The following is a 25,201-nucleotide window of genomic DNA, read 5'->3' on the forward strand; positions in this document are numbered from 1 at the left end:
TAGCAGGACGCCTGTTATCATGTAAGTCTATGGAGACCAGAATCCGGGACTTTAAAAATGGTGTTAAGGGATTGGAGGAAGTGCTTTACAATTACTGAGTTGCCCATGCAGCTCTAATGCTACTTCCAGAGCCGCTCATTAACCTCAGACATATGCATTGCTTTCCCTGCCCACGGTCAGTCTCTGGTTGCAATCAGATGTGCCCCCACCCTGTGTGACAGTGTGCGTGACTGCAACTAATCAGAGGTGCTGTGAGTGTGTCTAGATTCATGTATAAATAAAAAAAAATTGACGTCGGATCTCAGTATATTATGATAAAGTATATGGCTCCAGCCCCCAGTCGTGCGCTTATCTTGGCTGTGTATCAAAATAAGAGGAACCAGCGTGCGGTTAATGGGAGGCTTCTATGGGGGGGAGGTCTCTTAGTCGCCTCAAATTGCTAAGCTAGGGCTTAGTGGCAACTGAGTTATTAATCCTTTATTACCCCGATTACCACTGCACCAAGGCAATTGGGATGAGTCGGGTAAAATTCCAGGATTGTTGCATCTAATGGATGTGACAATCCTGGACGGCTGCAGGCTGCTATTTTTAGGATGGGGGCCCCCAATAACTAAGGGCCTCCCCAGCCTGTGAACACCAGCTCCCAGCTGTTGACTTTATCAAGGCTAGGTATCAAAATGGGGGAAACCGAACACCGCTTATTTATTAAATAATTTTAAAAGAAAAAAGCCGCACACTGTTCTTATTTTGATACACAGCCAAGATAAGCAACGGCTGGGGGCTGCAGCCTGTAGCCATATGCTTTTTCTGTGCTGGGTGTCATAATATGGGGGGGAACCCCATGATAGTTTTTTAATGTTTTTACACCAATAGAGACTCTCACACAGCACCTCTGGTTGCAGTCAGATGCGGTCACACAGAGTGTGGGTGCATCTGACTGCAACTAATCAGATGCTGGGAAGTACAGTTACAGCCGCACTGTAACTATTCTTTTTTTTCCTTTATTACTCGGGAGGCTGGACCTGGATCGTTACCTGAGAACTCTGGGCCCTGGGTCGGTCCTCTGGTTCTTTTCAATCCACGCAGATCCGGACTTTTACAGTCCGGGTTCACCCAACATTAAACATTTCCCAATACTTCCTCCCCAATACCTGAATGTATTTAGTTCCTGCAGGAGCCACGATGTGCTCTTTTATAGGTTTTATTACTGTCTTTGCTCTGTGCACTTTTGTTCAAATCATTCGCTCTCTGGACCCAAACCCATTTTCAGGATGGGTCTTCTCCCCTCAACCCCTCCCCCCCCACTTTTATAAATCAGTATTGCACATACTTCTATAAATATTCCGGTTTATTCAATAAGTTTTATATACAGATATTTTACTAGTAATTACACGGCTCCATTCAGATACATTGCCCAAAATTTCACAAAGGTATTTGGGTTGAAACCAGCAATGCCGGCGGGTACCTGGAAAGAAAAAAAGAATATGAAAATTAAATGTTTTTTTTATTCAAATCCCACCAAGAACAACATCTGCAAGGAGTTTGTATGTTCTCCCCGTGTTTGGGTTTTCTCCTGTTTCCTCCCACTCAACAAAGACCTACTGATAGGGACTTTGGATTATGAGCCCCAATGGAGGACTTTGGATTATGAGCCCCAATGGAGACAGTGTTGCTGTTGTATGAAAAGCGATGTAGAATTAATGGCGCCATATAAGTGAAAATATATTTAAAAGATTTTCATAGTACTTTCAATTAACACTATAAAGTGGAACCTCGCTTAACGAGTAACCCACTTAACGAGAACTTCGCTTAACAAGCAAAGCTTTCTGTAAATTTGTAACCCGGTTTACGAGAAAGCTTTGCTGGACGAGCGAAATCCTCACCGCACACACTTCCGGTTCCGTACATCCAACGCGCTCTGACCCGCACTTGCAGTCCACACAAACAGACACATGTACTCACAAACATACGCAAGCACGCACACACACACACAGTATTATGCTCACCTTATCTTCTGTTACACCGCCGGTCTCATGGTTCTTGTAGTTCCCGGGTACATTGCAACGTGCTTGCGGTGAACTAAAAGTACCATGAGGCCGGCGGTGGAACGTAAGGTAAGGTGAGCATATAATGTGTACCTTCCGTTTCATCGCCGGTCTCCTGGGTCCTGTAGTTCGCCTCTCCGCTCCACTCCAGGCTGTGCATCGGCATCCATAGCAACGAAGCAGGAACTTCCTGTCACCGCTACTCAAAGGCAGCGCGCTGGCCAATCAGAGGCAAGCGGCTCTGCCTTTGACGTCAGCGCTCTGGCAGGAAGTTCCTCCCTTGTCGTTATGGTAACCCGATACACGGCCCGCACCGGAGAACAGCAAGTCCCAAGAGACCGGCGATGGAATGGAAGGTAAGGTGAGCATACAATATGCGTGTGCGTGCTTGTGAGTTTGTGTGCGTTTGTGCATGTGTTTGTACGTGTGTGGAATGACACAATAGAGGATCAGGAGGGGACATTTAACAAGTTGTGGAACGAATTGTCTGCATTGCAATGATTTCCTATGGGAAATCTTGCTTTGCTGAATGAGTAACTTGGTTAGCAAGCACAGTCCCAGAACGGATTGTGCTCATTAACCAAGGTTCCACTGTATTATCCACACGGCTGAGTTATGAAATAACACGACAATCTTCCATACCTCTGACATTATGAGCGTATTCCTCCAGATACTTACCAAAACCACTTTGCTCTTTATTTTTGGCTTAAACGCCACCGTGTCATAGAGCGCCTGGTCCCCGTCCATCCAGACAATGTTCTTAATGCCATCATTCGATTCTAAGTCCAGAGTATTCAGCTGCAGCACCATAAAGTGGAATAACTGCCCGTCGGTGCCCACGCTCTGCACTACGATCGGCTTTGGCAGAGTCTTCACATCCTCCTGGTGAAAAACCAAAAACTGTTACCGTATCGTTCTAGAGTAGATACTGGAAAGTCTTTACAGTGCACCGACCGGCCCTGCGGCAAATACGGTATAAGCTTGACAAGATGCAGAACAAGGGGTTAATCCCCAATGTTAAAAATGCAAGAAGGGACTTACCCCAAAGAGGATCTTGGCTTTGGCTACTGCACCCCCAAAAGCGATCATCAGCATTTTAGCTCTCAGCTGATCTGGAAGGAATTTTGCTTTGGTGCTACACGGCTCAGTGAGGTAGACGGTGTGCGGGTGGGAATATGGGAACCCGTCCTTAAAACCTGCAGAAGAGGATGAAAATGATATCACAAATAACTACACGTGGCGATCGATTCTCAGGACCCAGTTCAGCGGTTGCGTCTGTGATCTGTGGTCGTCAGGCGGGAGCCCAGAGAACGGTCACTTAGCTAGCGGCATCTGCGGCTCCTCTTTTGATTAGCCAGCCTGGTGCGATGACATCATTGCAGAGTGACACATGTTACATCAAATAATCAAAAAAGAGGAGCCGCAGATGCTGGCAGTTATCGTCTGCAGTCATAGATTACTGATATGAGATAACGGAACCTTGTAATATTAGAAGCATATCGGTCAGGCTGGGGTACACACTGCGTTCTGCAGTTGTCTGTTGGCTTCTACCTGAATCTGGACTGACGGAGCCATTCATCACAATGAGACACGCATAGTGTTAATCAGCTCTGAGCCCGTGTGTCAGCGTCTGTATTTCCAGAAGAAGAATGTAGCTGACTAAGCTCTTTCTCTAGTCTAAAATGATGAGTAACATCCGAAAAAACATTAAAGGGAACCTGTCAGGTGTAATATGCACCCAAAGCCACGAGCAGTTCTGGGTGCATATTGCTAATCCCTGCCTAACTGTCCCTGTATAGACTAGCATAGATAAAGAGATCTATAGCAAAAGTATTTCTAAAGATCTTTTACTGTATGCTAATGAGCGAGGGCACCAGTCCCTTGGGCATTAGTTCCCCAGCCAGTCGCCCCTCATTAGCATGTTAGTAAACCTCTGTGTGTGTGCTATCATGCTAATGAATACGCAGCGTCACAGGATGATCTCACTCATCTCTCCGCCGCCATCTTGTCCAACGGGGATTTCGGCTCAGTGCGCGTGACCCTGGAGTTTGGGTCATGCGCACTATGAAGCCAGGGTGTACGTATCCTGGCTTCAAACTGAAGTAGTGCGCATGACCCGGGGTCAGGCGCACTGACCTGAAATCCCCCATTGCACGCGATGGCGGTGGAGAGGCGATTGATATCATCCTGTGATGCTGCGTATTCATTAGCACGATAGCATACCCAGAGGGGCGTACTAACATGCTAATGAGGGGCAACTGGCAAGGGAAGCAACGCCCAGGGGTCTAGTCTCCGAGCTCATTAGCATATTATAAAGGATCTTTAGAAATACTTTTTCTAAAGATCCCTTTATCTATGCTAGTGTATACAGGGACGGTTAGGCAGAGATTAGCAATATGCACCCAGAACTGCTCGTGGTACTGGTGCATATTGGACCTGATAGGTTCACTTTTTTTGTTATAACTGAAATTTTTATTACATTTTTCAAAGCATACAGAGAAAAATAACATGGATATGCTCCACTAACATGTAAGCAATTAGCAGAAGACCATGTATCAGGATACACATCGACAGGTTCCCTTTAACTGAACCCCAAACATTTCAGGGAGACCAGCCAACTAATTAATATGGGGCTTCTAGACTCGGGCATGTCGAATTTGAACATGTCCAATCCTTTTGTTTTCGGGGGAGATGAACCACCGTCCGCAGAGCACGGTCCCTTCTCTTATGAGAACACATGAACACTCAGGTGAACTGCAAGCGCGGGATGCTGAATGGCAAACACTTGGCAAACACAAACAAATGTATAGAGTATTGCACCTGATCCTATAGCTGCGTATACATTAAATGGAAGTAAACTCGGGACTACAGAATAGGAGAAGGACTTGGGTATCCTCATTACAAATAAGCTGAGCAGCAGCACTCAATGTCAAGCAGCAGCTGCTAAAGCAAACAAGATTCTAGGGTGTACGAAAAGAGAGATTAGATCATGGGATCCCAATGTATTGTTACCTCTCTATAAATCACTTGTAAGGCCACATCTGGAATATGGGATCCAGTTTTGGGCTCCACATTTTAAAAAGGACATTCAGACGATAGAGTCAGTTCAAAGGCGGCAACTAGACTACTACAAGGAATGGAGGAAGGCCGCCCATATGACGAGAGGTTGACAAATTAGATGTGTTTAGCTAGAAAAAAAATTAAAAAAGGTCCGTGGAGCCTCTTTTAGGAATGTCGACACAAAAAAAAGATTGGTGATTGTTTTGTCTTGCTAGCTTAGAAAAAAGACATCTCAGAGGCGATCTCATTTATATGTATAAATACATGTGTGGTCAATAAGGATTGGCACATGACTTATTTCTTCCAAAGACAGTACTAAGGACCAGGGGGCACTCACTGCGAGTGGAAGAAAAGCGATTCCGGCAGCTAAATAGGAAAGGGTTCTTTACAGTTAGAGCAGTCAGACTGTGGAAGAAGTAGCAATGACAGACACTAGATCAACTTTTAAAAAGGGCTCAGTACATATAACATCGGTTCTAGATAACTTTGTGAGAAAAATGTATAATTGGTGGAGGAAGGTTGAACTAGACGGACCTAGGTCTTTTTTCACCCTGTGTAACTATGTATGCATAAAGCAATAGACAGGGCGTACCTATATCATTTTTCTCCTCGTACACATTCACCTCTTGTAGATCAATCGCAGGAGACAGCGGATACAGGGAGGCCAGGACATGCTGCTCCGTGGCTTGGATTTCACTGGAGGAAGCCAGAGGTTCCAGTGGGGTCTTGGCGCTCATCAGTAATCCATTAGTCCCTCTCACATGGTAAATACTGGAGTCTGCAAAATAGAAAAAAGTGAAAAGGACACCAAAACTAAATCATGTAAAGAGAGTATTGTAAAGAGAGTATGGCGCTGGGGTGTGTTAAAGGGGATGTCCAGTATACAAACTTTATTTTCCTCCACCCTATTAGGGATTTAATAGAGAGGTGTTGGATAGGGTTGTCATTCCTGTTCCACGGTGAAGATAATTTTTTTTTGCTCTGAAGGACCTGCCCTGGCCTGTATTAAACAAACAACTAATTGGTTCCTTGTCCACCATGTTATATTGTGCACAAATGGAGGAAATTCAAGACCATTATCACCCTCCCCAGGAGTGGTTGACAAACAAAAATCATTCCAAGGCATATAATAATCTGCAAAGTCACAAAGGAACCCAAGGTAACCTCTAAGCAACTAAAGGCCTCTTTCACATTAGCAAATTTAAAAAGGGTTGGCCGTTGAAAATAAGATATCAGGTGATAACTTATTGGTCAGTGGGTGTCCGATTCCTAGCTCCCGCGAAGAACAGAATACATTACTTCCCATTAAAATGGAGTGGAAGTGTGCATGCTCAATAAAAAGTCCCCATTCTACAGATCAGTGCCGGTCCCATGGGTCGGCACTCACCGATCAATCAGTTATCACTGGCAAAAAATTTCCTTTCCCCTGTGATTTTCTCTGCAGAGAAACAGAACAGTAATCACTATGGGTCACAGCAGGGACATTCTTCCTAGAATAATTGTCAAGAGACCCTTTAACAAACGGATTGTCCAAAGCGGACCCTTTAAGCACACGGCAGTACCTGGACTCTGCACTTTAACTAGGCCAAACTAAAATCCTGGTACAGTCGGTGAGCTGCCATAAAAAGCGGGATGTTACAGCGAGGTGAAAGTACCTAACACGCGAGGGGTTAACTTTATAGGAATAGAGTTTGTAGACGGAGTTTACCTTTATGCCATGAAGTCGCCAGTTTCCAATTCTCCACAGTTGTCCTCTGTGACAGGGAGGGGTACACGTGGTTCTGTGTCTGGCACAAATGCAGGAGGTTTTCCAGCAGCTTCGGACTTACACAAAAGAAAGAAATAATTACTTTTTTCCTTCATCTTGTCTTTTTAGATTGGATCTGTCGCCGGGTCTCACAGTATAAAGCATCATACGTAATCGTTAGTGATTAGATACTAATATTTAGTATTCACTCATCACTAGTTTTATATATATATATGAAAAAACAGACCAGAATAGGCTGGGGTACATACATAAAAAAATCCATCTCAGAAAGGCTGATGATTTTCTTTTTTGGGAAAGTTTCTCTGCTTGAATTGAGCAGTTCCCTTTAAAGAAGGGAATTTTGTTTACTTACCGTAAATTCCTTTTCTTCTAGCTCCTATTGGGAGACCCAGACAATTGGGTGTATAGCTTCTGCCTCCGGAGGCCACACAAAGTATTACACTTAAAAGTGTAGCCCCTCCCCTCTGCCTATACACCCTCCCGTGCATCACGGGCTCCTCAGTTTTGGTGCAAAAGCAGGAAGGAGGAAAAACTTATAAATTGGTCTAAGGTAAATTCAATCCGAAGGATGTTCGGAGAACTGAACCATGAACCAAAAGAACAATTCAACATGAACAACATGTGTACACAAAAGAACAACCAGCCCGAAGGGCACAGGGGCGGGTGCTGGGTCTCCCAATAGGAGCTAGAAGAAAAGGAATTTACGGTAAGTAAACAAAATTCCCTTCTTCTTTGTCGCTCCATTGGGAGACCCAGACAATTGGGACGTCCAAAAGCAGTCCCTGGGTGGGTAAAAGAATACCTCGATAAAAAGAGCCGAAACAGCCCCCTCTTACAGGTGGGCAACCGCCGCCTGAAGGACTCACCTACCTAGACTGGCGTCTGCCGAAACATAGGTATGCACCTGATAGTGTTTCGTGAAAGTGTGCAGACTAGACCAGGTAGCTGCCTGACACACCTGCTGAGCCGTAGCCCGGTGCCGCCATGCCCAGGACGCACCCACGGCTCTGGTAGAATGGGCTTTTAGCCCTGAAGGAAGCGGAAGCCCAGAAGAACGGTAGGCTTCAAGAATCGGTTCCTTGATCCACCGAGCCAAGGTTGACTTGGAAGCCTGCGAACTCTTACGCTGGCCAGCGACAAGGACAAAGAGCGCATCTGAACGACGCAGGGGCGCCGTGCGAGACACGTAGAACCGGAGTGCTCTCACCAGATCCAAAGAGTGCAAATCCTTTTCACATTGGTGAATTGGATTAGGGCAAAATGAAGGTAAGGAGATATCCTGATTTAGATGAAAAGGGGATACCACCTTAGGGAGAAATTCCGGGACAGGACGCAGAACCACCTTATCCTGGTGAAAAACCAGGAAGGGGGCTTTGCCTGACAGCGCTGCAAGCTCCGACACTCTTCGGAGTGATGTAATTCTGAAGACGCTAGGAGCCAGGACTCAATGGCCACACAGTCAGGTTGAGGGCCACAGAATTCAGATGGAAAAACGGCCCTTGTGACAGCAAGTCTGGGCGGTCTGGAAGCGCCCACGGTTGACCCACCGTGAGATGCCACAGATCCGGGTATCACGATCGCCTCGGCCAATCTGGAGCGACGAGAATGGCGCGACGACAGTCTGCCCTCCAGCCACCGATGGAAGGCCAATAGGGCTAGATACACTGCCCTTATCTCCAGAACATTGATCTGAAGGGAGGACTCTACCGGAGTCCAGGTTCCCTGAGCCCTGTGGTGGAGGAAAATCGCTCCCCACCCTGACAGGCTCGCGTCCGTGGTGACCACAGCCCAGGTTGGGGGTAGGAAGGATCTTCCTTGCGATAGAGAATTGGGAAGGAGCCACCACTGAAGAGACGTCTTGGTTGCAAGGGACAGAGAGACGTTCCTGTCGAGGGAAGTCGACCTCCTGTCCCATTTGCGGAGAATGTCCCATTGGAGTGGCCGCAGATGGAATTGCGCGAACGGCACTGCCTCCATCGCTGCCACCATCTTCCCCAGGAAGTGCATGAGGCGCCTCAAGGTGTATGACTGACCCCGAAGAAGAGATTGCACCCCTGTCTGCAGGGAAAGCTGTTTGTCCAGCGGTAGCTTGACTACCGCTGACTGTGTATGAAACTCCATCCCGAGGTAAGTCAGTGATTGGGTCGGTGTCAACTGGGATTTTGGGAAGTTGATTATCCACCCGAACTGCTGGAGAGTCGCCAGAGCGACTGTAAGGCTGTGTTGACACGCCAGCCGAGAAGGTGCCCTGACTAGGAGATCGTCTAAGTAGGGAATCACCGAGTGGCCCTGAGAGTGTAGGACCGCCACAACGGATGCCATGACTTTGGTGAACACCCGTGGGGCTTTCGCCAGACCGAAAGGCAATGCCACGAACTGAAGGTGTTCGTCCCCGATGGCGAAACGCAAGAAGCGTTGATGTTCGGGTGCGATCGGCACATGGAGATAAGCATCCTTGATGTCGATCGATGCTAGGAAGTCTCCTTGTGACATCGAGGCGATGACCGAGCGGAGAGATTCCATCCGAAACCGTCTGGTGCTCACATGTCTGTTGAGCAGTTTGAGGTCCAGAACGGGACGGAATGATCCGTCCTTCTTTGGCACCACGAACAAGTTGGAGTAAAAGCCGCGACCATGTTCCTGAGGGGGAACAGGGATCACAACTCCCTCTGTCTTCAGAGTGACCACTGCCTGAAAAAGTGCGTTGGCCCGAGCGGGGGGCGGAGAGGTTCTGAAGAAACGAGTCTGAGGACGAGAGCTGAACTCTATCCTGTAACCGTGAGACCCATCGGTCTTGAACATGTGGCCACCAGGCGTCGCAAAAGCGGGAGAGCCTGCCACCGACCGAGGATGCGGTTCGGGGATGCCGAGAGTCATGATGAGGCCGCCTTGGAGGCAGCGCCTCCGGCGGCCTTTTGGGGGCGTGACTTAGACCGCCACGCATAGGAGTTCCTCTGGCCTTTCTCCGGCCTGCTGGACGAAGCGGATTGGGACTTGGCGGAGGGACGAAAGGACCGAAACCTCGATTGAATTTTCCGTTGCTGAGGTTTCTGAGGTTTGGACTGGGGTAAGGAGGAGTCCTTTCCCTTAGATTCCTTAATAATCTCATCCAATCGTTCGCCAAACAATCGGTCGCCAGAAAACGGCAAACCGGTTAAGAACCTCTTGGAGGCCGACTCTGCCTTCCATTCGCGCAGCCACATGGCCCTGCGGACTGCCACAGAATTGACGGATGCCACCGCTGTACGGCTAGCAGAATCTAGGACTGCGTTCATGGCGTAGGAAGAAAAAGCTGACGCCTGAGAGGTCAAAGACGCAACCACGCCCGTGGCTTCATAGATGGATTTCACCAGGAGCTCTATCTGCCTGTCAGTGGCATCCTTTAGCGATGAGCCATCTGCCACCGATACCACAGATCTAGCCGCCAATCTAGAGACTGGAGGATCCACCTTGGGACACTGAGCCCAACCCTTAACTACGTCAGAGGGGAAGGGGTAACGTGTGTCAGTAAGGCGCTTAGTAAAGCGCTTGTCCGGAACCGCTCTGGGCTTCTGGACAGCATCTCTGAAGTTAGAGTGATCGAAAAACGCACTCTGTGTACGTTTGGGGAACCGAAACTGGTGTTTCTCCTGCTGAGAAGCCGACTCCTCTACAGGTGGAGGCGGGGGAGACAGATCTAACACCTGGTTGATGGACGAGATAAGATCATTTACTAAGGCGTCCCCTTCAGGTGTATCAAGATTGAGGGCAACGTCAGGTTCAGAGCCCTGAGCTGCGACGTCCGCCTCGTCCTCCAGAGAGTCCTCGAGCTGGGAACCCGAGCAGCGTGAAGAAGTCGGGGAAGATTCCCAGCGGGCCCGCTTAGTCGGTCTGGGACTGAGGTCCGAGCAGGAGTCCTCCGGTGGGACCTAGGGCCCAACCTGGGAGCGCGCTGCGGCGCGGACCGAGAGGGGCCTGGAGGCGACGAGCTAACGGGGACCGGGGCCTGTGTAAGGACCGGTCTGGACTGCAAAGCTTCTAGCAGCTTGGCAGACCATTTGTCCATAGACTGAGCCATGGATTGTGAAAGTGACTCAGAGAGTTTCTCAGCAAACGCAGCAAACTCTGTCCCTGCCGCCTGGACAGGGGGAGCAGGGGGGTCTACATGAGCCGAGGGGCCCACTAGTGACCGAGGCTCCGGCTGAGCAAGCAAAACAGGGGTCGAGCATTGCTCACAGTGAGGGTAGGTGGAACCCGCAGGTAACACAGCCGCACAAGAGGTACAGGTCGCAAAAAAACCCTGTGCCTTAGCACCTCTGCTCCTTGTGGACGACATGCTGTTGTCTCCTAGGAGAGTGATCACTGAGGGTATATGGGAAGGGGTATACAGCCCGACCGAACAGAAATATGTATATAAATACGTATCTATTCCGGCACCCTGGGGGGGACCAGCACCGGGTGACCGGTGTGGCTGACCGACCGCTAAAAAGCGGAGTGTGTGTCCTCCAGATTCCCTGCCTTAGGTCTCCCAGAGCTGCAGAGCTCTTCACTGATAATCCTCCACCGGCAAAATGCCAAAAACATGGCTGCCGGAGCTCTCAGGGGAGGAGTGGAGCCGTGGGCGGTGCTAGAAAAGTGCGGGAATCTGGGGTCCCCACAGTGATCAGTGAGGGGGGAGGAAACATACAGGATGCTCCGGCCCTCACAGCCGACGTCAGGCCGGCCGTCCCGCCCTTACCCCTGACAGGCAGGCCCGGGGGCGGGATTTTTGCTACTAGGCCGCGATGAAGCCGGGGACTAAATTTAAGACCGCGGCCGACAAGCAGGCGCGGTCGGCGCGGAAGTCCGCCGGTCTTCACAAATCAGCAGCTGCTGCAGCGTCCGGGAAGAAGGCGCTCCATGCACAATCCCCATGGGGACACAGAGTACCTTATAGATGCAGGGCCCGGTCCCTGAGGATGAATAGACTCCTGTCCAGCAGATTACCACAGGGGCTGCGGAGGGAGCCCGGTCCCAGTGAATGGATGACCGGTCAGGATCCCACTTCTCCCAGAGCCACTAAGGGATGGTGAAGGAAAACTGCATGAGGCTCCGGCCTTTGTACCCGCAATGGGTACCTCAACCTTAACAACACCGCCGACATAGTGGGGTGAGAAGGGAACATGCCGGGGGCCCCGTGGGGGCCCTCTTTTCTTCCAACCGACATAACTAAGTTGAGAATGCATGAGTGGATGTGTGCCTCCTTCCACACAAAGCATAAAACTGAGGAGCCCGTGATGCATGGGAGGGTGTATAGGCAGAGGGGAGGGGTTACACTTTTTAAAGTGTAATACTTTGTGTGGCCTCCGGAGGCAGAAGCTATACACCCAATTGTCTGGGTCTCCCAATGGAGCGACAAAGAAATGAGCACTTTCTGCACCCTCTTGATTTTAATTTGAGCATTGTACAACTAGTCTAACATGTATTTTTAAAGTAAATATGTCAGCTTCATCAGGTCTAAAAGCTCTATATAGCAATGTATGCAGTTTGTATTGTGATATTTGGTGACATTTTGCTCCACCTTAAAGGGAACCTGTCACCTACTCATCTGTGGGGTGGTCCGATACTCTCAGGTCCAATGGGTGTCGCTGGTCACTGTCTGGCACCTCCTCTCTTCCTTCTATACATCATCCACGCAGTATCCTCCGTTGCGCTCCTGCGCAAGAATACTTTGGTCTGCATGCTGAGGGCAGAGCAAAATGCTGTAATGTGCAGGTGCGGGGGAAAGGTCAAAGACATCCCGCACCTGGACATTGCAAACAGCAGGGCAGAGCAAAGTGTTCGTCTGCAGGAGCGCAACGGAGGACACTGTGTGGTTGACGTAGGACGTGTCATCCACACGAAGCAAGAAGGTGGATGGCGATCGCAAGGGTAGAGGTGGTGCTGGATCTGAAAGCAGTGACACCCATCGGATCGGAACATATCGGACCGCCCCGCAGGTGAGTAGGTGACAGGTTCCCTTTAAAGGCAAAGGTACACCAGGCCCACACAAACCAGTTCTATATCCAGGGTGCACATCCTCTGTCTTTACATCCCCTTTCCTTACATCTTCTGTCCTTACATCCTGTGTCCTTTCTGCCCTTACATCACCTGCACTTGCATCTTCTGTTCTTACATCCTCTGTCATTTCTGCCCTTGCATCACCTGCCCTTCCATCCTCTGCACTTTTTTCCTCTGTCCTTACATCCCCTGCCCTTTCATCCTCTGTCCTTACATCCTCTGCACTTTCTTCCTCTGTCCTTACATCTCCTGCCCCTGCATCCCCTGCCCTTTCATCCTCTGTCCTTGCATCCCCTGCATGCACCGCCCCTGTATACCTTGCATCCCCTGTATACCCTGCCCTATCATCACCTGCACTTGCATCCCCTGCCCTTTCATCCTCTGTCATTACATCTCCTGCCCCTGCATCCCCTGCCCTTTCATCCTCTGTCCTTGCATCCCCTGCATGCACCGCCCCTGTATACCTTGCATCCCCTGTATACCCTGCCCTATCATCACCTGCACTTGCATCCCCTGCCCTTTCATCCTCTGTCCTTACATCCCCTGCATGCACCGCGCCTGTATACCTTGCCCTTGCATCCCCTGTATACCCTGCCCTATCATCACCTGCACTTGCATCCCCTGCCCTTGCATCCTCTGTATCTTCAGCTAAAAGGGGATGTTCTTTCTTCAGGAGTGCAGGGCTCCTCTGCTTGCTGTGTTCCTATGCACGCCTGATAATTGATAAGTTTGGACCAGCGGCGTGGCGATGCCAATGGTCCAATCTGTGCGCTCCCCTATCCTAAAGGAAGACTGAGGCTGGATCAGAGATCCGACCGGCTTGAGAGCAGCGTTTCCAAGCTCCAAAGCAAAGAGTTTGTAAGCTCCTTGCCTAGGAAACTAGCCTCCTCTTGTAAACTGTGGAGGTGGTCAGCAGTGAACAATAAGTAAATTACGAATTTGCTTCTTTTTATGTGAAAGTTTCAAATTTTGCCCAGTTACAGACCTGAGAGGACGCCTTTAATAGACTCCAGCTCTGGCCGTACTCACCAGTACTCTTCTCTCTCTCTTATTTCCTCGGTGGTGCTCCATAGACAGGCATTGGCGATGGCATTGTGCACCAATTCCTGGTGATTGGGGAATGTATAGGCCGGGTCTTCACATACGTCCACTATCCTCTGCGGCAATCCCTCGATCAGCTTGGACTTTGTCAGCCATAGCGCCTGCTTCACACCTGACACAGAGAAGGTGAAGACGTGACTCCACGAAGACGGAACGAGGAATGAAATATGAAGAGTAACAAGAACGAGCTGATTGCAGAGAGAAATGCCGCCAGAACCGCAGAAATCAGCCACCAATAGTGCAGGATCCTGGCAAAAAGTGCTCAGGTCATCTGCAGCGCCACCACAGGAGACATGAAGCATTACACAGCGCTCACTGAAGCCCATGCACAAGCTGGATCCTCCAGAACAATACATGCTGCCCCTTCCATTCCCTTTATATTACAAAATGTCCTTACCAACATTACAGGGACACCAGGGATTCTGAATATGGGAATTTTTACACTTTTGACCCCGACACCCCCCACTCCCAAATTATATAGAACTAGCCCCAACATACGGCATGTGAATTACAAATAGCATGTGACCTTCTTTAGAGCACCTAATAACTGATAAGGATTACACACCAGACCCCAAAAAAAACTCCCCCGTCTACACAGACCCAAAACGAGACCCCAGACCAGACGTCCCCTGTATACACAAACGCTGCACCAGACGTCCCCCGTATACACAAACGCCGCACCAGACGTCCCCTGTGTACGCGGACCCCGGACCAGACGTCCCCCGTGTATACAAACGCTGCACCAGACGTCTCCCGTGTACGCGCACCCCCGGACCAGGCGTCCCCCGTGTACGCGCACCCCGGACCAGGCGTCCCCCATGTACGCGCACCCCGGATCAGGCGTCCCCCGTGTACGCGCACCCCGGACCAGGCGTCCCCCGTGTATACAAACGCTGCACCAGACATCCCCCGTGTACGCGCACCCCCGGACCAGGCGTCCCCCGTGTATACAAACGCTGCACCAGGCGTCCCCCGTGTACGCGCACCCCGGACCAGGCGTCCCCCGTGTACGCGCACCCCGGACCAGGCGTCCCCCGTGTACGCGCACCCCGGACCAGGCGTCCCCCGTGTACGCGCACCCCGAACCAGGCGTCCCCCGTGTATACAAACGCTGCACCAGACGTCCCCCGTGTACGCGCACCCCCGGACCAGGCGTCCCCCGTGTACGCGCACCCCCGGACCAGGCGTCCCCCGTGTACGCACACCCCGGACCAGGCGTCCCCCGTGTACGCGCACCCCGGACCAGGCGTCCCCCGTGTATACAAACGCTGCACCAGACGTCCCCCGTGTACGCGCACCCCCGGACCAGGCGTCCCCCGTGTACGCGCACCCCGGACCAGGCGTCCCCCGTGTACGCGCACCCCGGACCAGGCGTCCCCCGTGTACGCGCACCCCGGACCAGGCGTCCCCCGTGTACGCGCACCCCGGACCAGGCGTCCCCCGTGTACGCGCACCCCGGACCAGGCGTCCCCCGTGTACGCGCACCCCGGACCAGGCGTCCCCCGTGTACGCGCACCCCGGACCAGGCGTCCCCCGTGTACGCGCACCCCGGACCAGGCGTCCCCCGTGTACGCGCACCCCGGACCAGGCGTCCCCCGTGTACGCGCACCCCGGACCAGGCGTCCCCCGTGTACGCGCACCCCGGACCAGGCGTCCCCCGTGTACGCGCACACCGGACCAGGCGTCCCCCGTGTACGCGCACCCCGGACCAGGCGTCCCCCGTGTACGCGCACCCCGGACCAGGCGTCCCCCGTGTACGCGCACCCCGGACCAGGCGTCCCCCGTGTACGCGCACCCCGGACCAGGCGTCCCCCGTGTACGCGCACCCCGGACTAGGCGTCCCCCGTGTACGCGCACCCCGGACCAGGCGTCCCCCGTGTACGCGCACCCCGGACCAGGCGTCCCCCGTGTACGCGCACCCCGGACCAGACATCTCCCACACAGGAGGACCCGGGACCAGATGCCCCCGTGTATGCGGACCCAAAACGAGACATCTCCTGTGTATGCGGACCCTGGATCAACCAGACGTCCGCCATGTCTGAGGTCCCCTGACCAGACATCTGCACATAGGATGACCCGGGACCAGACGTCCCCCATATAGGAGGACCCCGGAAAAGACGTCTCCCACATTGGATGACCCAGGACCAGACGTCCCCCATGTACGCGGACTCTTTCCAATAACATTCAGCAGAATAGTGAGTGCAGCTCTGGATCACATACGACACCGGCCGTAACTCGGAATCCGTTTTCCTTACCTTCCGACCAATTTATTCTTGTATGAAAAAAGTGGGCTTCAGCAGTGGGGCTGGTTTACCTCCTTAGTGGCTTTATTTCAATTGCAGTTGTATTTCCCCAAATTATACCAATTTTGGAATATATTTCTTAAAACAGTGTTTTAGGCCTCTTTCACACGTCCGTGAAAAACCACGCACGTTTTTCACGGACGTGTCAAAAGGTGCGTAATGGCCTCCGTGAGCCGTGTGTATGGCCTACATGTGTTATCCGTGATAACACACGGAGAACGGGAACTTTCTGCTCACCTGTCCCTGGCGTCGCTGTCCGTGGTGCTGATCTTCGGTCTCCGGTCCTGACGACTCCCGCTGCTGCTGCTTCCGGCCGCAGTGAAGTGAATATTCAATGAGCATAATGAGCGGGGGTCGGAAGCAAGTGACAGCAGCGGCAGAGACAGCAGGGCTGCAGAAGGTGAGTATAGATTTTTTATTATTTTCTTAAACATGTGTTTTCGCCGGCGGGTGTCACACGGAACACATCCATGTGGTCCGTTTGCGGTCCGTGGGACACCCGTGATGCCGGAGAAAAACGGACACGTTGATGTGTGGAGCACACGGACACACATATGCTCCACACATACACACGGTCCATGGCAGAACACGCACGTGAGCGCAGACCCATTGATTTTAATGGGTCTACGTGTGCCCATATCTCCGGTACATGAGGAAAAGGACCAAACACGTACCGAAGACACGGACGTGTGAAAGAGGCCTTATAATGTCTCTCTGTTATTCTTCCTGGAAATTCCAGTATACAGTTAAAAGTGGGTGTGAACATTTGAGGGGGAGTCCATAGTCTGACATCAACCAATCGGGGCCCGACTAAGCAGGGACACGACTCCAACAGGCATCAAAGCAGATGACAGTTTAGTGTGAGCTTTCCAGGAGGAATAACAGAGGGACATAATGCTCCAATATTACATGGCCGATCCCCCCTCTTATACCTCCCAGCAGCCGGCACTTGGGGTTGAACACGTAGGAAACCTGCTCCTTGTACAGCGCCATCTGCTGGGCGGGCGGGGAGTGGTAATACTGCGGGTTCCAGTCCATGCGAAACTCGGGGAACTTGGGCTTCGCCAGCCATGGTACGTAGTAACAGCGGTCCGCGTACGTGATGCGCTCCAGGCCCGGGATCTCCACCGGCTCCTTCTTCTTCTTCGGAGGGGGCTGCAACTGCTGCCGGCCGCGGCTGGCGCTGACACTCAGGCACCGGACACCGGCTCTGTGGGCGCAGGACGCACCGGCCGCGGAGGAGGCAAGCATGGAGGCCGCCATGTTGGCGCGCAAGGGATGACGGGTAGTGAGCGTCAGAGGAGCGGAGCGGCCGTGTCCGGGGTGAGACTAGGTCTGTGTGCACACTACTGACGGCACTCACTGATCGTTATCGCTTATTTCTGCTGCAAAACCCTCCGTCTTGGCCGTAAAGAAGCTGCACTTTTCTGCGTTATTTTGGTGCTGATTATTTGTGTCGTACACTTTATATGTGCAATAAAGTTATTTTTTTTTCAATTCGGTAAAAATGGCTGCCTTATTGCACTTTCTCATTGCTCTCTATGGCTGCATTCCCAGGATGAGCTTTCACTGCGTTTTTGAGTTGCTGAATTTCTGCACCATCAGGTTACTTGCGGTTTTTAATTTTTTTTTATGTGCATTTTTTTTCACGTGTTTTTATCACATTTTTGGTTCATTGCTTTGTTTTTTTTTGTCTCTTCTTGTTGCGTCACGCTGTTAATAAAGCTGCTTTGTTTTTGATTCCTCCTGGTATTTGGCTTTGATAAACCGTTATTGATCTGTCCTGTGCAGTTTATATGCGGTTTTCTGGAAACACACTAAGGCCCTGTCCGCACACTGCGTTTTTACCCGCTTGTTTTGCGTTTTTGCTCCTAAATGTCTTGAGAAAATGGTTGTAACCTTTCTGCAGACATTCTCCAGCAAAACCTATAGAAAAAAAACTGTGCGCACACTGCGGTTTTTTTCTCAAGAACATTCTTTCTGCAGAATTTCTTGAGAAAAAGAATGTGCATGTCACTTTTCTGCAGGTACCTGTGTTTTTTGCCATAGATAATGGTAAAATAACGCAGGGACCAACCTGCTGGAAAAACGCATCAAAAACGTGATAAAAACGCATGCGGTTTTCGGTGCGTTATTGGTTCATTTTTTTGACCGCAAGTGCGCTAATCTTTCAGACTCAAGAAATTTCTTGAGAAAAATCCTTTCAAGTGCGCACAGGGCCTAAGGCTTATGTTCACACAGGGCTTTTTTGGTAAGTTTTTGCTGCGTTTTTTAGCTGCAGATTTGCCTTGGTTTTATGCAAATCCATGCTAATAAAAAGCTGTTTTTTACAGTCCCAGCAAAGTCTGTTCACACACGAACACATGCAGATTATTTCCTGAATGTTTTGTCAAATACCTGCGTTTTTGCTGCAGATATCAAAGAATGAGCATAACAATTCTTTGCAGCGTTTTTGCAACGTTTTTTCATTGATACAGCCCGTTTTGTAGAAAAAACGCACCAAAAATGCATCAAAAACACCACTAAAAATGCAGAGGACTAAAAGGAGATTTCCTGCCACAAGATCAGGTTTTGATCAGGAAAAAAAACTTGCCAAAAAAGCCCTGTGTGAACATAGCCTAAAGACATGAGCTGTTTTGGGTTTTTTTCTTGTAGATTTTCTACATCTAATGCAAGTCTATGGGGAAAATCCGCACATAAAACTCAGTGTACCTGCAGGAGGAATTGATGATGCGGATATAAAGTATGCACTGAGTAACAAAAGAAAACCAGCGGGCAGGAGATTTCTATAAATCCCATCTTATGTTGCTGAAACTAAGGCTATGTTCACACAGGGCTTTTTTGGTAAGTTGTTTTTTTTTGTTTTTTTTTTTCCTGACCAAAACCTGATCTTGTGGCAGGAAATCTCCTTTGAGTTATCTGCGTTTTTTAATGTGTTTTTCATGCGTTTTTTTCGTGGTGTTTTTGCTGCAGATTTGGTGCGGATTTGCTGCTTTTTTTCTCTACAAAATTGCTTGTATCAATGAAAAAATGCAGCAAATTTGCAGCAAAGAATTGGCATGCTCATTCCTTAAAAACCTGACCAAAAACGCAGATATTTGACAAAACAGTCAGGAAAAAAACCTGATGTGTTTGTGTGAGATTTCAGAAGTCTCATAGACTTTGCTGGGACTGTAAAGAGCAGCTTTTTATTAGCATGGATTTGCATGAAACCAAGGCAAATCTGCAGCTACAAAATGCAGGGAAAAACTTACCAAAACAGCCCTGTGTGAACATAGCCTTAGGCAAATTAAAAGCTGATTTATTTTTTTTTTTAAAGCTAGCAAATTTCAGAAATCTCATGCACACACTTGCTTTTTCTTTCTGAATTAAATGGAAAACTGCTGCGTTTCTGAAAGAAGCCGCGTGTCAGTTCTTTCAGTGTTTTTGCAGCGTATTTTCTCCTCTAAAAGCAACGAGAGAGCAAAAAAGCAGCTGATTTGTTTTTTGGGGGGGTTTTGCTGCTGTTGTGGTGAATTAAACTAAACTAACTTATTTTTTTAAATATGTACTGTAAACAAATGATGCAGCAAAATAAAAAATGAAGCAAATCGTAGTTGAGATATATAGCATTGCACAGCCTTGAGGATGAAAGGTTGAAATATATTTTCATATAACTCTGGTCTGTGCTGTTCCTCTATTACTCCTACTGGAAATGTATAAATAATGACCTGGAAAACCCATTTAATTTTATCAGATTGATTGGGGGTCGAACTCCCATCTCCCTCACACCAATCATATGATTGTCGGATCCACGGTGCCCAGGACTGTCACAGCGCCATATATTGTGTAGTGGCTATGAATAGTATTGCAGCTTTTTTTTTTTTTTTTGCTTTCAAGCTGTGGCTAAGGCTACTTTCACACACCCGGTTTGAGCACTGCGGCTCAATCCGGCTGTGAAACCTATGCAACGGATGCGGCGAAAACACCGCATCCTTTGCATAAGTTTTTACATGCGGCCGGTCCGTTTTTTTCCGGTTGCGGCACGCTACTGAGCATGCGCAGTGGAAGAAACCGCATGCGGCGGCCGGATGCATTTTTTTTCCGCATCGCGCCGCATCCGGCGTCCATAGGCATGCATTGAAAATGCGCCGCAGCGGCCGGATGCAGTGCGATGCGGGTTTTTTTGCCGGACAAAAAAAGTTGCAAGACACGTTGCCTCCGGCCGCCGCTTTGATACATTTTGCCGCATCCGGAAAAAAACGGATGCAACGCAAAGCCATCAGGTACAATCCGGTAACAATGCAAATCTATGGGGATAAAACGGATGCGGTACCGGATCCGTTTTACCCGTTTTTTTCCGGATTGTACCTGATGGGGAAAAAACTGATGTGAGAAAGTAGCCTAAGGCTGGTTTCACATCAGCGGTATTCTGCCGCACTGCCAGATCCGGCACAAGGGCAGTACAGTACAATACAGTTCACAGACAGTGCGGCAAGCCCTGGTTACATGCTGTCACATGCTCCGGTCACATGACCACATGTGCCCGGAGCTTGCCAGTGAACTGTATTGTACTGTACTGCCCTTGTGCCGGATCTGGGAGTGCGGCAGGAAAACGCTGATGTGAATCCGGCGTAAGGCTACTTTGAAACATCAGTTTTTTTCCATCAGGCACAATCCGGAAAAAAACTGATCCGGCGCCGGATCAGTTTTATCCCCATTGATTTGTATTACCGTCGGATTGTGCTGGATGGCCTTGCGTTGCATCTGGCTTTTGCCGGATCCGGCGTAATTGGCTAATGCGGCGGCCGGATAGAACGTCTCTTGTAACGCAATACGGCGTGATTTACAATGGAAGCCTATGGATGCCGGATCCGGTGTAATGCGGCAAAAAACGGATGCGGCCGCCGGATCCGTTTTTTTTAAACTGAGCATGCTCCAATTTTTTTGTAAAAAAACGGATCCGGCAAAAAAACTGACAAAATGGATGCAAAAACAGATGCGCCGGATCCTTTTTTTACGGATCCGGTATACCGGATCTGTCAAACTGATCCGGCGCATCCGTTTTTGCATATTCTGCGCCGGATCCGTTGCATCAGGCACACGCCGGATTGTGCCTGATGCCAAAAAACTGATGTGTGAAAGTAGCCTTACCAAAAAAAAATCCATAAGGAAATCTACAAATAAGGGGTGGATTCCATTGATGCAACCCTTCAATCCCCACAGGGACCGAAGAGATGAAGGGGCCAAAGGAGATCGTATTATACATTATGAGGAGCTACTGGACTGGAAAGGGCCCATATGATCTTCTTACACGGGGGTCTCTTCTGTCTGTGTCCGCTCCTGCAGAACATGCTGCAGATTTTGCACCATGGAGGATTTCACTCTTAGCAATAGAAAGCGTAAGATCGGCTGCAAAACCGTGCTAAAAATCACATGCAGATCTTGCTGCAGATTTCTTGCCGATTTGCACCAGATCGAATTTTTTTTTTTTTTCCCCTCCCCCCCTCCTTAAAGTCCCTATGTTTTTCTTTACAGGTTATGACCAACAATGATAAAAAAAAATGACTGGTTGTCACTGAAACCAGTGGAACCAACCCCCGCACAGTGCTGCGGAAGCGGCTGCTCCCCCTGTATATACGATCTGTATCAGGCGGAGCTGGAATTGTGGGAGAAAGCGAAGGAGAAAGATGACCCTGACCTCCTAAGGAAAATCAAAGTACAGGTAATTAATTGTGGAGTAACGTTCTATATACTTTGCATTACTTCTCTCTTGTACTGGATGTCAGTTACAATCTATATTCTACTCCAGAGCTGCATTCACAGTTCTGCTCAGATTATGTGAGCTGATATAATGCATTAAGACATTTTGTTTTTATTCCTTGTATTTCTTGTACAGACGACGCTTTACAGAAAGCAAATCACTAGAGCGAAATCTGATAATGCTGGAAGATTTCAGCTCTGGAGCGTGAATGCAGCTCTGTATTATGATGCAGGCTGTAATTCTGGAGCAATTATAAATGTGTCAATGAAAAAGTATTATATTATCGACATTGTCTAAGGTTCGGGTATGATAATTAAGGATAAGGATCACTGATCATGTGATAACCCGCCACCATCCTCCCACAGGACCGCAATGTGCTGCTGAGTTCAGAAACATTTACTGATTTCCCGCTGTGCTCCGTGGAACAGGAGACAGAGGACACCGGTCGCTACAGATTTGAACTCGCACCCGGGACCAGTTTGGGACTGAAATTAGGACAACATCTTGTACTGAGGTATCACCCCCCCGGACATGATACTTGTTCATAGATTGTCACCATGTCACAGAGCGGCTCTGAAATGCCCCATAGGACTGGAGTGATGGCCGCCCGCCCATACGTGCCACCGCTCTATTCATTCTCCGCTTTCTCCTGCAGCCCCCAAAACAATGAATGGAGCAGTGATATACAGTGGCATGTAAAAGTTTGGGCACCCCTGATCAAAGAAGGGAATTTTGTTTACTTACCGTAAATTCCTTTTCTTCTAGCTCCAATTGGGAGACCCAGACAGTGGGTGTATAGCTACTGCCTCTGGAGGCCGCACAAAGAACTACACTTAAAAGTGTAAGGCCCCTCCCCTTCTGGCTATACACCCTCCCGTAGGAGTACGGATTCCTCAGTTTTAGTACCAAAGCAAGAAGGAGGAAAGCCAATAACAGTTTCAAAAACAAATTCAATCCGATAACAAGATCGGAGAACTTAAGAAACAACATGAACAACATGTGCACCTGAAAAACGAAACCCTAAGAACAAATAGGGCGGGTGCTGGGTCTCCCAATTGGAGCTAGAAGAAAAGGAATTTACGGTAAGTAAACAAAATTCCCTTCTTCTTTTTCGCTCCTAATTGGGAGACCCAGACAGTGGGACGTCCAAAAGCAGTCCCTGGGTGGGTAAAAAGATACCACATGAACGGGCTGTCAGACAGCCTCTTCCTACAGGTGGGCCACCGCCGCCTGAAGGACCTGTCTACCTAGGCTGGCATCTGCCGAAGCGTAGGTATGCACTTGATAGTGTTTGGTAAACGTGTGCAGACTCGACCAGGTAGCCGCCTGGCACACTTGCTGAGCCGTAGCCTGATGCCGCAATGCCCAGGACGCACCCACGGCTCTGGTAGAATGGGCCTTCAGTCCAGATGGAATCGGAAGCCCAGCAGAACGGTATGTGTGAAGAATTGGTTCCTTGATCCACCGCGCCAGGGTGGATTTGGAAGCTTGCGATCCCTTATGCTGACCAGCGACTAGGACAAAGAGCGCATCAGAACGGCGTAGAGATGCCGTGCGAGAAATGTAAATCCTGAGTGCTCTCACCAGGTCCAACAGATGTAAACCCTTTTCAAATTGGTGAACTGGATGCGGACACAAAGATGGCAAAGTGATATCCTGATTGAGATGAAAGGAAGAAACCACCTTGGGAGAAAACTCTGGAATTGGACGCAGTACTACCTTGTCTTGGTGAAACACCAGGAAGGGAGATTTGCAAGATAACGCCGCTAGCTCGGACACTCTTCGAAGAGACGTGACCGCCACAAGAAAAACTACCTTTTGTGAAAGCCGAGAAAGGGGAACCTCTTTCAAAGGCTCGAAAGGCGGCTTCTGGAGAGCAATGAGAACCTTGTTCAGATCCCAGGGTTCCAATGGCCGTCTGTAAGGAGGAACGATATGACAAACTCCTTGGAGAAACGTGCGTACTTTAGAAAGCCGTGCCAAGCGCTTCTGAAAGAATACGGATAGCGCGGAGACTTGACCCTTAAGCGAGCTAAGCGACAAACCTTTTTCCAACCCAGACTGCAGGAAGGAAAGAAAAATTGGCAATGCAAATGGCCAGGGAGAAAACCCTTGAGCCAAGCACCACGCTAAGAATATCTTCCACGTCCTGTGATAGATCTTAGCTGAGGATGGTTTTCTAGCCTGTCTCATTGTGGCAACAACTTCATGAGATAAACCTGAGGCCGCTAGGATCCAGGACTCAATGGCCACACAGTCAGGTTCAGGGCCGCAGAATTCAGATGGAAAAACGGCCCTTGAGACAGCAAATCTGGACGGTTTGGTAGTGTCCACGGTTGGCCTACCGTGAGATGCCACAGATCCGGGTACCACGACCTTCTTGGCCAATCTGGAGCGACGAGTATGGCTCGATGGCAGTCGGACTTGATTTTCCGGAGAACTCTGGGTAACAATGCTAGAGGTGGGAACACATAGGGGAGTCGGAATTGCGACCAATCCTGAACCAAGGCGTCTGCCGCCAGCGCTCGGTGATCGTGAGACCGTGCCATGAAAACTGGGACCTTGTTGTTGTGCCGTGACGCCATCAGATCGACGTCCGGCGTCCCCCAGCGGCAACAGATCTGTTGAAACACGTCCGGGTGAAGGGACCATTCTCCTGCGTCCATGCCCTGGCGACTGAGAAAGTCTGCTTCCCAGTTTTCCACGCCTGGGATGTGAACTGCGGATATGGTGGACGCTCTGCTTTCCACCCACGTCAAAATCCGCTGGACTTCTTGAAAAGCTTGGCGACTGCGTGTTCCCCCTTGGTGGTTGATGTACGCCACCGCCGTGGAATTGTCCGACTGAATCCGAATCTGCTTGCCTTCCAGCCATTGTTGGAAGGCTCGCAGGGCAAGATAGATTGCTCTGATTTCCAGAACATTGATCTGCAGGGTGGACTCTTCCTGAGTCCACGTCCCCTGAGCCCTGTGGTGGAGAAACACCGCTCCCCACCCTGATAGGCTCGCATCCGTCGTGACCACTGCCCAGGACGGGGGAAGGAACGACTTTCCCTGTGACAATGAGGTGGGGAGAAGCCACCAACGCAGAGAGTCCTTGGCAGTTTGAGAGAGGGAGACAGTCCTGTCGAGGGACGTCGATTTCCCATCCCATTGGCGTAGAA

General features: G+C 49.9%; 2 protein-coding genes across 3 annotated transcripts in view; one reads left to right on the forward strand and one right to left on the reverse strand.

The window, feature by feature from the left end:
* Positions 1–1,330: 1,330 nt before the first annotated feature.
* Positions 1,331–17,588, reverse strand: MRPL37 (mitochondrial ribosomal protein L37). The gene is made up of 7 exons (XM_075320120.1): positions 17,228–17,588; positions 13,921–14,104; positions 6,814–6,929; positions 5,698–5,883; positions 3,087–3,241; positions 2,724–2,927; positions 1,331–1,465 (listed from the first exon to the last, which is right to left on the reverse strand). The coding sequence occupies exons 1-7, from the start codon at positions 17,556–17,558 to the stop codon at positions 1,388–1,390; spliced, it is 1,254 nt and encodes a 417-aa protein (XP_075176235.1). The 5' UTR covers positions 17,559–17,588; the 3' UTR covers positions 1,331–1,387.
* Positions 17,155–25,201, forward strand: part of CYB5RL (cytochrome b5 reductase like) — a 32,332-nt gene continuing 24,285 nt past the window's right edge. Inside the window, exons 1-3 of one of the 2 annotated variants that reach the window (XM_075320121.1) lie at positions 17,155–17,628; positions 21,813–21,999; positions 22,404–22,552. In XM_075320121.1, the coding sequence (XP_075176236.1) occupies positions 21,826–21,999; positions 22,404–22,552 (323 nt within the window). In that variant the 5' untranslated portion in view covers positions 17,155–17,628; positions 21,813–21,825. The remainder of the gene's footprint in view (positions 17,629–21,812; positions 22,000–22,403; positions 22,553–25,201) is intronic. The other variant, XM_075320122.1, reaches the window with a different exon arrangement.

The sequence above is a fragment of the Anomaloglossus baeobatrachus genome, chromosome 8 (genome assembly GCF_048569485.1).
Source record: "Anomaloglossus baeobatrachus isolate aAnoBae1 chromosome 8, aAnoBae1.hap1, whole genome shotgun sequence".
Lineage (NCBI taxonomy): Eukaryota > Metazoa > Chordata > Amphibia > Anura > Aromobatidae > Anomaloglossus > Anomaloglossus baeobatrachus.

Excerpts from the sequence above, each read along its gene's own strand:
- MRPL37 (XM_075320120.1), bottom strand. The coding sequence starts at position 17,558 with ATGGCGGCCTCCATGCTTGCCTCCTCCGCGGCCGGTGCGTCCTGCGCC. Across the intron at positions 6,930-13,920 it reads AGAGAGAGAGAAGAGTACTG|TCCGAAGCTGCTGGAAAACC; the intron begins GTGAGTACGGCC and ends CTTTTGTGTAAG. Across the intron at positions 2,928-3,086 it reads AAGCCAAGATCCTCTTTGGG|GAGGATGTGAAGACTCTGCC; the intron begins GTAAGTCCCTTC and ends GTTTTTCACCAG.